The sequence below is a fragment of the Penicillium citrinum genome, assembly GCF_028827155.1.
Source record: "Penicillium citrinum strain IBT 23319 chromosome Unknown utg000007l:1.0-2040159.0:1.0-2041076.0, whole genome shotgun sequence".
Classification (NCBI taxonomy): Eukaryota; Fungi; Ascomycota; class Eurotiomycetes; order Eurotiales; family Aspergillaceae; genus Penicillium; species Penicillium citrinum.
Window position 1 is genome coordinate 454,698 of NW_026622692.1, and position 12,662 is coordinate 467,359.

At 48.4% G+C, this 12,662-nt stretch overlaps 5 protein-coding genes across 5 annotated transcripts; 3 read left to right on the forward strand and 2 right to left on the reverse strand.

The window, feature by feature from the left end:
* Nucleotides 1–477: 477 nt before the first annotated feature.
* On the forward strand, nucleotides 478–2,172 carry N7469_007828 (FMN-dependent alpha-hydroxy acid dehydrogenase; the record flags this gene model as incomplete). Its single annotated transcript, XM_056646746.1, has 5 exons — nucleotides 478–505; nucleotides 558–616; nucleotides 678–1,878; nucleotides 1,943–2,016; nucleotides 2,086–2,172. 5 exons carry the CDS (start codon nucleotides 478–480, stop codon nucleotides 2,170–2,172), a joined length of 1,449 nt encoding a protein of 482 aa, XP_056498297.1.
* Nucleotides 2,173–2,596: 424 nt separating this feature from the next.
* On the forward strand, nucleotides 2,597–3,424 carry N7469_007829 (uncharacterized protein; the record flags this gene model as incomplete). Its single annotated transcript, XM_056646747.1, has 2 exons — nucleotides 2,597–2,725; nucleotides 2,789–3,424. The coding sequence occupies 2 exons, from the start codon at nucleotides 2,597–2,599 to the stop codon at nucleotides 3,422–3,424; spliced, it is 765 nt and encodes a 254-aa protein (XP_056498298.1).
* A 640-nt stretch (nucleotides 3,425–4,064) lies between these two features.
* On the reverse strand, nucleotides 4,065–5,509 carry N7469_007830 (putative protein phosphatase PP1 regulatory subunit Sds22; the record flags this gene model as incomplete). Its single annotated transcript, XM_056646748.1, has 7 exons — nucleotides 4,065–4,078; nucleotides 4,139–4,541; nucleotides 4,592–4,666; nucleotides 4,719–5,015; nucleotides 5,145–5,216; nucleotides 5,285–5,316; nucleotides 5,374–5,509. The coding sequence occupies 7 exons, from the start codon at nucleotides 5,507–5,509 to the stop codon at nucleotides 4,065–4,067; spliced, it is 1,029 nt and encodes a 342-aa protein (XP_056498299.1).
* A 1,159-nt stretch (nucleotides 5,510–6,668) lies between these two features.
* On the reverse strand, nucleotides 6,669–8,626 carry psrA (putative general stress response phosphoprotein phosphatase Psr1/2; the record flags this gene model as incomplete). The annotated part of the gene is made up of 5 exons (XM_056646749.1): nucleotides 6,669–6,881; nucleotides 6,948–7,046; nucleotides 7,104–7,253; nucleotides 7,310–8,412; nucleotides 8,461–8,626. The coding sequence occupies 5 exons, from the start codon at nucleotides 8,624–8,626 to the stop codon at nucleotides 6,669–6,671; spliced, it is 1,731 nt and encodes a 576-aa protein (XP_056498300.1).
* A 1,446-nt stretch (nucleotides 8,627–10,072) lies between these two features.
* Nucleotides 10,073–12,556, forward strand: pxa1 (putative peroxisomal ABC transporter (PXA1); the record flags this gene model as incomplete). Its single annotated transcript, XM_056646750.1, has 1 exon — nucleotides 10,073–12,556. One exon carries the CDS (start codon nucleotides 10,073–10,075, stop codon nucleotides 12,554–12,556), a length of 2,484 nt encoding a protein of 827 aa, XP_056498301.1.
* Nucleotides 12,557–12,662: the final 106 nt, after the last annotated feature.

Here is a 12,662-nt window from a genome sequence, read left to right on the forward strand (position 1 = left end):
GAGCGGCGGATTCGGACTGGGTGTTACTGGGGTTTTTATGGTGTTCGATAATTATTTCTTTCATATCTCTTCAATCCAATTTCTTGTATACTTGAGAGCTTGTTTCAATTAGCTGTAGAGAAGAACAGTGGGGGTTACTCTTATTCCCACTAGTCTCGCATTGCAATATATCCCATCCATCTACAAAGTACAAAGTTGGGGGGGGTTTCACGGCGTTTATGCCGATACCCCGCACATCCAATTGGAAAAATCCCCAATCTTCACTAAAACCTCGACCATCATTGGTCCAAATACAATACGATAAAGCATCCAGGCCGAGAACCCACGAGTAAAATGTCCCAATCAATTTGGAGTTTCGGTGGGCTCGGCAGTGTCCGCTGAGCTGAGAAACATTTAAGTAGGGCTTGGTTACATTCCGTCGCAAGTGTTTGACCTCTGCATAGTCATAACCTCGATTGAACACAAGTGTCTTCAAAGATGGGGAAGATATTTGACGCTGCTGAAGGTATGTAATTTTCTATAATGATTATGGAAAAGATCAACTAACTAAGTCGCAGTTGCTCGTCACAATACCAGTCAAAGTTGCTGGGTGATTCTCTACGGCAAGGTCTACGATGTAAAAGCACCAATCCTTGTCTCATGTCTTGCCAGAATACTTGCATTAATACCTAATTTAGGTGACCGATTTTGTCTCTCAGCACCCAGGCGGGGCAAAGGTGATTTTGAATCTTGCAGGCAAAGATGCAACGGAAGAATACGATCCAGTACACCCCGAAGGGACCCTCGAGGGGAATCTTGAGCCCGAGGCCCTTCTCGGGGACGTGGATCCAACAACTATAGCTCAACCTGAACAGAAGCCAACTGATTCTGAGAAGGCCATCGAGGATGTACCAATGCATACTCTCCTCAATATGGACGACTTCGAGGAGCTTGCGACGAGAAAAGTAAACAAGAAGGCGTGGGCATACTACTACTCTGCTGCCGACGATAAAATCACCAAGCGTTGGAATACTGAAGCATTTCGCTCAATTATCCTACGGCCTCGCGTCTTCATTGACTGTAGCGAGTGCGATCTTGACACAATGTTACTTGGGCAGCAGGTATCGCTGCCTATCTATGTCTCCCCGGCCGCTCAAGCTCGCCTGGGTCATCCATCCGGTGAAGCAGGTATTGCCGAGGCATGCAGAAGTATTGGGGCGCTACAAATAATCTCAAATAGCGCATCAATGACCCCAGAGCAAATTGTTGCCAATGCCTCATCGGATCAAGTATTCGGGTGGCAGCTTTACGTGAATGATGACCGGAGCAAAAGTGAGGCAATGATTTCCCGGATCAACAAATTGAGCGCGATCAAGTTTATTGCTCTCACACTTGATACCCCCGTAATGGGCAAAAGGGAGGACGATCAACGCTTTGGTAATGTCATCGACGAACTCACTGAGCAATCGTCGCCGGAAACATTGAAGCACCGCGAGAAGCAAGTATTTGCGGGTATGGATCCGACTCTTACCTGGGCAGAAACCCTGGCATGGTTGGCGAAACATACTAGACTCCCTGTCATACTCAAGGGTGTACAAACGCACGAGGATGCCTATATTGCCTCCTTGCATCGGCCCCAGGTGAAGGGAATCATCCTTTCAAACCATGGCGGCAGATCACTCGACACTTCTCCGCCTGCCGTGCATACCCTGCTCGAAATACGAAAGTATTGCCCGGAAGTCTTTGATCAGGTCGAGGTTTGGATAGATGGTGGTGTAAGACGAGGGACAGATGTTGTGAAAGCACTGTGTTTGGGCGCAAAGGGCGTTGGTATTGGACGTCCACCACTGTGGGGACTGGCTGCTGGAGGAGTTGAAGGTGTGAAGAGGACATTACAAAGTGAGTAAATCAGGACGAGTTTTGATATACTGCTGCGAATGTAAAGATGCTGACAGGTCCATAGTTTTGGCTGACGAAACGAAGACTTGCATGCGCTTGCTTGGAGTACAGAGGGTGGAACAGCTTGGAATGCACCATGTATGTTGAAAACTCTACCTGATATAAGTCCAGGCTGTATTTTGAGGAGCTAACAGATTCATTCTCTAGATTAATACGCGAATTGCTGAAGGACAAATCTACGATGGGCCGTCCGGCCTTGAGGCTTGTCGAGCGAAATACCGTTCAAAGCTATAACTGTTGGAAAATACAAACACTAAAGGCTTGCTTCTAGGGTTACTGGATGTCTGAATAGCAATGAGCTTGATTTGCCAGCATCTAAGATTGGTCAAGTTGTTCAAATGGATGTATACTCCAAAACTGAGTCAAGCTCTTCTGGTAGTAGAAATTTGAAGTGCTAGTAGTAGTCAGCATCTGGAAACTCGACTTTAATGATAAATAGCATGCCAACACAGCATCGAACAAGAGAGTATCAAACGTAAATAGTTTCAATACTGTTCGATGGCCGAATTATATCAATAGGGTATTGGAAGTACAAATCGGCCATTCTGATTGGCCAACGCCAAAAGTGGATGGCGTCCTCTCCGCATCTCCGAGACGCCGCTACCTTTTTATCTTTTCACATTCACAACTCACTCGGCGCCTTTCCTCAAGCTTCAGAATGGCCAATCATATCGGTGCGGCCGTGGTACTTCGCTTGCGTCCCAAGCCTAAGTATTTACACGAGACACGGCCAATCCTTGACGCGCTCAAGAAATTCGGAGAAGTCAATACCTTCAAGAATCTCAAAGTAAGCTAAATCCCTTCAAAACACCAAGTCTAAAAACCGGAGAGACGTACTAAAATATTCAAGTTTGATTTCAATCGCGCGAAACCCAATCCATATAATCGTACCATTCATGTTATTTTCGACGATAAAGAAGCCGCTCAGCGCGCTATCGCCGCATCACCTCTCACAATACCCATCACACAACCACCATCACACGCAGCAAATACACCCGCGTCCTCTGAATTCTCCGAATTTGCCGAATCCTCCCCTCCGTTGAAATCAAATGCCGTCATTAAACGCAGAAGGAACCATCGTATCCCTCCCACGGAAGAAATCAAATGTACAATTGAGCTAGATGACAATCACATCGAGACAATGACCAACCCACGAACAAAATTTAACGTCTACAACACACGCAAGAGCGATAACCCAATCTTGAGGGATCTCCAGGGCCCAGAAACTCGGATTCCACTTCCTCAGCTCGCAGATACCATCGAGCGTGAGGGCGTGACTCTCTTCGATAAACGGAAGAGACCCGATCCCGACGCACCGACTTTAATGGAAATTTATAGACAAGGTCTTAGGGATGCGACCAATGCCCGGAATCAAAGGACGACGGTCGTCACGTCGGAAAGGACTGAGGCGAATGCTCGGGAAAGCAGACTGGGGAAATTGGCCAAGGCGAAGACAAGTTCGTCGCAAGCAAATGTAGAGGATTGAAGATACCTTGATCTCTTTACGCATTTCCACGTCCACAAGCCTAAAAGAAGGCCAGTAAAAATTGCCGGTGGAAGCAAGCGCGCTTACTACATTCCAGATCGCGGTATTGGATGTTGGGAATCTTTGGATTTTGGTTAATGCCATTGTCCACGCAATGTTAGGTTTATGCCTATTACAAACGCAAAACCATCTGATGAGTTGAACCGCATTTTGCTGCTTGGATATCCTGCAAGCTCAACTATTTGACGGTCATTCGAAGGATGCCGCAATTTGACCACACCGCTATGGGATACTACAGCGAAACTCCCCTCAAATAGCTCGGTGTAGCTTTTTCTAACCAGGACCGAGGCAACTGGCAAGAAAAGTCAGCGGCAGATGTAGCATCTCCCGGCTTCACCTTGATTACACTTCCTGGGACTACTCGATGGCGAACTGAATGATTGGGTATTCGGATTTGGATTTATGTCAGCTATAAAAGATCGTATTTAGGTAGTAACAGATTCATTCCTCATCAAAATTTGTTATTGATGAAAACTGATTATACAGTCAAGAAACGCCAGGTCCATCATCACAGCAACGATCTGTCCGAGATACTAAATCAACTTCGCAGTAGGAGTATCAGGCCCGCAAGTACTCTAAATTACCGCAAGTAGGCTAAATTAAGCAGAAACAGTTAGTACTGTCACAATCATTAAAATGTATAGGAATACATACTTGCGTCAATCTGGACAATCTGCGGAAGTGCCAACCGGACTTTATTCCGATAAACGGCTGGGCCATTCATCTGTAAGGGGTTTCCCTCGAAGTAGACTGTCTGCAGCTTCTCCTTGTTCTTCAGCTCACGTTCAACCTCTTCGAAGCTAGAGAGTTGATTATTCGAGGCCCAAAGCTCTTCCAGCTTCTTCAGCGAGGAGAGATGTTCTAAGTGTGAGACCTGGTTGTTGGAGAAGTCTAATACGCGTAATGCCGTGTTATTTTCCAGTCCGGATAGATCGGTGATCGCGTTATGGGAGAGGTAAAGCTCTTCGAGGTTGGGAAGGTTAGAGACACCGGTGATGTTTGTGAGGCGGTTGGATTGAATTGAAATGATGCGGAGGTTCTGGAGGGAGTCGAGGTTCTATATATATTGTGAGAAAAGTACTAACTCGGGATATAATGGCAACGTACCTTCATCTCGACAATCTTGTTCTTTCCAAGCCACAGCTCCTCCAATGCAGCAAGGTGGTCCAGGTTTTCGATTTCCTATTTGAAAGTCAGCTTGATCCAAGAGCTACCTGGCTCATGGTTTTCGTACCCTAATTCGATTCGCCCCAAGCTCGAGATTCCGTAACTTGGTCAATCCCTCTAAGCCTTCGATCGTAGAAATCTTATTCTGTACGAAAAAGATATCCGTCAAATTGACAAGGTGTGAGATGTTCTTGATATGCTTGATCTTATTGAAGCTCAGATCCAAGGTGGTCAAGTCAACGAAGTCATCCAGACCCTTAATGTGCGAGATTAAGTTGTCATAAAAATCGAGCTCTTTCATAGACGGGGCGATATTGGAGGGTAAATTAATGCGCTGTATTTGATTTTGTCGAAGACATAATCTCTAGAATTCAGCTGTCAGTCAACGATCTGTAAATGCAGTGTTCTAAATGAGCAACAATAAGAGGCCTCTCGACCACAATTACATTCGATCCTCCGCAAACAAAGTCATAGGTAGAGTGTATGTTCATACCTGAAGCTTTTCAAACCGTTCAAGATGCAACGCCGAGAGCGAGGATATGCGACAATGCACGAGATCGATCTCCTGTAACATGGTAGAAGTCAGCCAACGCGCTCGAACGCCTGGAAACGGGCCAATCCAGCTTAAAATACCTCTGAGTTAGGATCTTCATCTGCCAACAAATCTGCAACCCCGTCAGTCTTACTCTACCACGCATTCGCCTCCGGGGAAATTTCCCTACCCTCGTCCGCGTCGATTTCCTCCACCGGCGGTGCCTCCGGATCGGAGTAATCCGAGTCCTCCAGAGCTTCCGGGTTAGTTATCACGGCCTTTGGCTCGACACGCATTTTGCCGTCCCAACCTTCCTTATTCTTCATGGTCGATTGGGTGATGAAAGTGGGATGATGGGAGGTGGCGGGCGGTGGGATTTGCGATGCGGGGAGTTCAGGCGCCGAGGTTCCGTTTGGGGGGGAAAGGCGGGAATCGCAAGAAGAGGATGAGAAAGGGAAAGAGTTATGTGTGTATGATAATTTGAGCTAGAAAATCGAAGGGACATTCAAGGTGATTCAGAAGAGTCGGTTCGAACCGGTCGTGGGGAAGCTCTTCGGAAAATTGGTTGATCGGCGGAGCTAAATGCGGCCATGAGAAACCGATGAACCATGGGAATTACTCGAATGCATTTACAATTTTTAGATCATAATTGGCCAAGCTCCTGTGTATTCCTGATGAGACACTTTTCTCGAGGACTATATACAGAATAAAATGCCTCCAGTGGTCATATACATTGAAGGAGTCAATCCAGCAATATAATCCAAATATCTTCCACACAGTGGTATCAGGGCAGAATATTAGATGATACCGCCACAGAGAAATTGCAGTAGGTCAGCCTCGAGTGAGGCTAACGACCGAAACTGGTTGGACCCTGAGGACTGGGCATGACAGCAAGGCATCAGAGCAGGAACAGGGGAGTGTGCTGTGGGGAGGGGAGGGATACAGGGGGACATAAAAAACCAACAGACGCCTGCAGAATGCATTGGAAAATGCCTGGAGTTGCGGTAGAGGGATGAAGGCAAGGAAAGTTCAGGGCATGAGAGGGAATCGACGGGGATAAGAAATGGGCAAAGCTCGCTCGGAGCATGGTCAGATAAGTAAGATCACAAATGCCAGGGGTTATGGGGGCTATACCAAAGGAAAGAAGAAAAAGAAAAATAGATGAAGTGGAAAGGGACAAGACAAAATGACGACAGTGATAGCATAGGAGAAAAAGGAAGAGAAAAAAAAAGAGGACAAAAAGATGCAACAGGTATGCCATGAGTCGTTGGAGATCCAGTTCCAATCCGAGTCAATGGTCAAGTATTGAGAAGAGAAGTTGTAATGGAAACAGATACAGGGCTGAAAAACCCCTTCATTCGTAGGAAGACAGACACAGTGCTGGGAAGCTGGCAAAGGAACAGAGGCTTTTTCTCGAACCAAAAAAATCAAAGGACACGCTCAATGGGGAATCTCAGGCGTAAGGAAGATCCGGACACAGAAGTTTCACAAAGTGATGTCCAGGACCATGCTGACATCTTGGACTTGTTGTCCGGCAAGATCCTCAAGAACAGGGATCAGGTCAAGCAATTCGTTGTCATGTGCGTCAGAGAACCAGCTGCTGATGGGTATCGCGTGTTGAGGATGAAAGATGTAGGAGGTTGGGGAGTTGTCAATGATGATAGTTTCTCGAAGGTCTCGACCAACCTGAGAAAGATCCTGCTTAAAGTTAGGAATAAGGATCATTTGGGATGAATCAGAAGATAAGAAAAGACACGAACTGACCTTGACATAGTTGCCCTGGTGATTGTAACAGCTCTCGCGGAATAAACGGTGGTGGACTACGTTGTGAATATCCAATTGATCCAATAGAGGATCACCATACTATGGAGAATCAGCACATTTCTCTTCCATGCAGCAGAATGAGACGGATCAACAAACCTTGGATACTGATGCCGTGAACACTACGACCTCATACAATTCACCAACCCGTTTCATGAATTGGTCAACTCCGGGACGTTTAATCACGTAAATGTTATGATATTGTCCCTCGATCTCGACAGGAATCGTAAAATCCGCACGTTCAAGGACCTATCGTTGCGGTTAGCTTACGCAAAATCTGCTTTCTTAACGGGGAGTTTTCTAACCTTGAAACTGCTGTGCACAAGAGTTTCGTCGAGATCCAAAACCAGGCATTTTCTATTCTTTAGGTGCGGCACCGCGGGTGGTAGTAACCATTGCTGTTCGCCGGCATCTGGCGCGATAGGAGGTTCAGGGACCGGCAGAGGTGGTGGCGGCGGTAGTACCGTCACGGACTGCGCATCTTCCTCGTGCACATCCTCATCTTCAGCGGAAGAGACTTTCTTATCAGTTGATTCGTCCAATGGGAACGGTTCAACCCCGGCAGCTGGTTCGCTTTGCGGCTCAACTCCATTCGTCTTCTCCTCGGGTATTACTCCATTGGAGGTAGAAGCAATGTTTTCTTGCTCCTCCAAATCCGTGGGAGCTGCCTTAGGAGCCGTCTCGGATTGACCAGCAGTCGCAGAGGTACCCTCGCCTTGTACATCGACATCAGAGCGTGCGACGTGATCTTCTTCCTTAGGTTGGGATTGATCTGCGCTGACAATTGGATGAGTCTTCTCGTCCTTGATGTACGGAAGATCCCTGGATTCCACTGTACTCGAGTCCCCAGTTTGGGCTTCTGCTTTGTCGGGTGTGGGCACTCTGTTTGAGGCGGCTGGTAAAGTGGTGGTTTTCTTGGAAGGCAGAGCCGATTCATCACCATCGACATTCGAAGAGGATGCGCAGCAAAGGAGGCTGCGGAGCTTGGAGATCCTCTTCTGTTGAGGCTTCGGGGGGCCATTCATGTCGGGGATGGTTGGGGTGGTCGTCTCATTACTCTTCTCGGCATTCGCCACGTCCTGAGTTTGTCGCGATCGGCGACTACTGGCCCGGCTGCGGTCTCTCCTCCCTTTCAGAATGCTGACTTTCGAGCTTCTTCGAGACGGCTCGTCGTGCGCAGCCTCGTCAGCACGGTCCGAGGTGGATTGTTTTTCTGTCTTGGAAGAGCGTCGCGATGACATTGGTATTAAGAGATGATGCTTCTTGGGTGGATCAGCGGGTTCTGCTTTGTTCGAAGAGGCCGGTATCTGGGCAGCTGAAGAGGAGAGAGGCTGCGAAAGCGCGCTTGGCTTAGATTCCTGAGATTCACCCGCATCGGTGGCAATCTGATCGGGGGACGTCTTGGGCGCTAGAAATGAACGTCAGCATCAACATCAGCGACCAAAGACCTCCTCACGAATTGCGCATAAACTGCGCGAGAGATCATGCGAGATAGTATATAGGGCAGAGTAGAACCCACCTTTGTCCTCGGAGTTCTCGAGGGTGGTCGTATTCATAGGTGCTTTGCCCGCAGACTCGGGAGCTGAGGGCGAGGCATCTCGCCCCTCGCTCTCACCACTCATCGGGGGTGGCTGCAGGGAATATGAATGTCAAAAAGATCAAAAGCATCCACCAGCGGGATCAGCAGTAAGTACGAATCCAGTCGGCGACCAAAAAAGAAGAAGTGAGCGCGGCTAAAAGGATGTCAACACTGCCTCCTGGATCAGCAATCCGGAGAATCGCACGTACCGCCTTTTGGCCCCAAAAGGTCAACAACGCCAAGAAGCGACAACGAAAGGCGAGAAGGCAACAGCAGCGCAGATGCAGGCGCAGACGCAAATGCAGATGCAGATGCAGCTCTTTGAGGACGCACTTCTCTCTTTTTTTTGGAGTGGAGGGGGCTTCGGGCGAGAGGGGAGAAGGGGGAAGAGGAGATGGGCAAGTCACGTGGAGAGGTGGAAGGAAATGAGCCTTTTCGACTTTCGCAGCTAGTGGCCTCACTAGCGCTGAGCTGTACTGAACAAGGATGGATGAAAATGGGAATTACAGTACTAGGGGAGTGATACTGCATTGTATTGCACCATTCACACGCCTCGGCGGCTATAGGCAACTCCTCTTGAGTTGAATTATGTCTGTCTGTTTATATTCTGCCCAGTGAGTACAATTGCCTGCTACTGCTACCCTGATATGCACATTTTATTCTGACCCCAGGACCTACTACCCTGCTAGATAACTAACACAAGCAGGTATGGACCACCAAGTAGACGATGATCACTCGGATTACAGGGTCTGGGCCACCAACTGCAGAAGAGCATAGTGTGATGGAGATGGGAGATCGAGGCAATCCCCACTTTGGCTGGTCGAGCACAGTTAATGAGTGGAGCCGCCCCTTTTTCACTGAATCCACTGGGAACTCCCAGCTGAGGGACGATGTGTGTGATAACAATATACGAACTTGGATACGAGATATCTACAGTGAGCTGTATACTAATTACATATTTACTCTAGGATATATGTATACTGGTACTATACTAAGTATGATATTCTACAGCACGCTCTCCTCGGCCCGCACCCGCTGCATTGCACATCTCTAATTTGGGATTGGATAGATCCAGCCAGGGATATATAGAGGTTCACCTGAGTGTGAATAGAAGTAAATATAGCACGTGTACAAATTTAGAGAAGCTGGCCATTCACAATCATATCTGAATATAATTCTCAACACACATACTGATTACACGAAGTATGATATTAATGATTTACCCCGAGTACTCTAATGTTGCTACCCCATATTTGCTAATCTCACGTGCCACCTCCGCATCCCGAGGTTCACCTTCACATGCAATGATGCAACTACAACTTTGCATTCGTTCACCTTCTCTCTTCTTTCAAACTCTTCCCTTCTTACTACTCATATCTCTTATACACGCCGTTTGACAAAGTACTCACCACCATTTGATCCAAGAGCTGGTCTCTGGCTCATGGCCCTCTATCTCCACTAAGATACGGCGCTCCGGACTCGGGCAACCATGGCCGCCCAGTCCACTCTCCGTCGCCCGGAGGATCCCCTCCTGGCCCTCTACATACATTATTCAGAACTCATTAGGTCGCGAATCCGCGACTCCTCAAAGGCAACTCGTCTGGCCGCTACGATAGCTCTGCTACTCTCTATCATCGGCTCGGCATATGGTGGGTATAAATGGTACAGGGAGGGTGCAAAGGAACGAGCCCAGGGCCGACGATTATTGCGCCGAAACTCCGGCATTCGCGGCAAAGATGGCTCGCGGACGATCTATGTGCCGTATAAGGACTCCATGACATCCAAGGTTCTGATCCACCCAACAAAACCAACAACCTTCGATGCCCATCGACGGCTCTTCCTCGATCCGCCTGCCTCCGCGCGCAGTGGAGCGGAGGGCTCGACCAGCCAAATTCCCCCACCAACGACAAAACCAGGCTTGAATCTGGCCTTCTTACACCAGTTTCTTAGCCTTGGCAGTATCATGGTCCCGCGATGGGGAAGCAAGGAGACTGGCTTGCTCATGAGCCATGGTGTTTTCCTTCTACTACGAACATACCTCTCACTCTTGATTGCTCGACTCGATGGTGAAATTGTCCGAGACTTGGTTGCCGGTAAAGGCAAGGCATTCATATGGGGTATAGTCAAGTGGTGTGGCATCGGCACTCTAGCCTCGTATACCAACGCCATGATAAAGTTCCTTCAATCCAAGGTGTCGATTGCCTTCCGGACCCGATTAACGAGATACATCCACGACCTCTATCTAACAGACAACAATAACTATTATAAACTGATGAACATGGATGGTGGAATTGGCCAAGGACCGGACCAGTTCATTACACAGGACCTTACGCTCTTCTGTTCGGCTGCAGCGGCGCTCTACTCGTCGATGGGAAAACCCATGGTAGACCTTTTTGTCTTCAACTACCAACTATATCGCTCCCTTGGTCCACTAGCCCTTAGTGGTATTCTTGCAGGCTATTTCAGTACGGCTGTCGTACTCCGGAAACTATCACCACCATTTGGAAAACTTAAGGCTGTCGAGGGCAAGAAAGAGGGTGACTTCCGTGGTCTACATTCTCGTCTATTGGCCAACGCAGAAGAGATCTCATTCTATGGCGGAGCCGATATCGAACGCGTCTTTCTCGTTCGCAGCTTCAAAGATCTCCAACGATGGATGGAGGGCATATACAGCCTGAAAATCCGATATAACATGCTCGAAGATATAATTCTGAAATATTCCTGGTCCGCATTTGGCTACCTGGTGACCTCTTTACCAGTCTTCCTTCCTGCTTGGGGTGGCACGGGTGGCGCTACGGAGCTGGCCGATGTGCCCGATGGAGAGAAGATGGGGCGAGAGCGTGGGCGTATGAAGGATTTCATCACCAACAAACGGCTAATGCTGTCTTTGGCTGATGCAGGTGGCCGCATGATGTACAGTATCAAGGACATCTCGGAACTTGCTGGATACACTTCGCGAGTTTACAACCTCATTTCTACGCTCCATCGTGTACATGCCAATGCCTACTATACCCCTCGAGGTTCGCATCCAGAGCTTTATTCTCTCGCTGATGCTCAAGGTACCATACATAACGGTTTCGATGGAGTTCGCCTGGAACAAGTCCCCATTGTGGCACCATCTCTCTACCCAATGGGTGGAGACGAACTCATTGAGTCACTGTCTTTCATCGTCCACTCGGGAGAGCATCTGCTCATCTCAGGTCCCAACGGTGTTGGCAAGTCTGCCATTCCTCGTATTGTAGCCGGACTGTGGCCCGTCTATCGCGGTCTTGTCAGTCGTCCTCGTGGATTTGGACTGGATGGTATCATGTTCCTGCCCCAACGGCCGTACTTGAGTGTCGGAACTCTTCGCGATCAAGTCATCTATCCCCACACGGAAATTGATATGCATGAAGCCGGCGAGTCTGATGCTTCATTACAGAAGATCCTGGACGATGCCCATCTCGGTTATCTTCCTCAACGCGAAGGCGGCTGGGACACCCGCAAGGAATGGAAGGACGTTCTAAGCGGTGGCGAGAAACAACGAATTGCCATGGCCCGACTGTTCTACCACGAGCCGCGCTATGCCTTCATGGACGAAGGAACCTCGGCTGTCTCTTCTGACGTGGAGGGCCTTCTATATGAGCGGGCTAAGGAGCGAGGCATCACCTTGATCACAATTTCAACTCGCGCCTCCTTAAAGAAATACCACACTTATAACATGACTCTGGGCCTGGGAGAAGAAGGCGAGAGTTGGGAAATTGAGAGAATTGGCACGGAGAAAGAGAAGCTTGGTGTTGAGAGGGAGATTCAGGAGTTGCGCAAGCGTCTGGACAAGGTAGATGAATGGAAGCTTCGCCGCGAAGAGATTGAGAATGAGTTGTCTAAGGTCTGGTCAAGCGATGGTGAAATTGCACCTCCACCTTACCAGGAGAACGAAAGCTCAGAAGCAGGAGAGTCAAAGGCACTCCCCACTGAAGGCACAGTGGAATGAAATGGTGCCTGATCTCTTGTATGGAGGAACCATTTATTGTTTGATAGTCAATCGTTGAAGCGTAGTTTGTATACTATTTGATCCAAGATTTCAGAATCCTGACTTC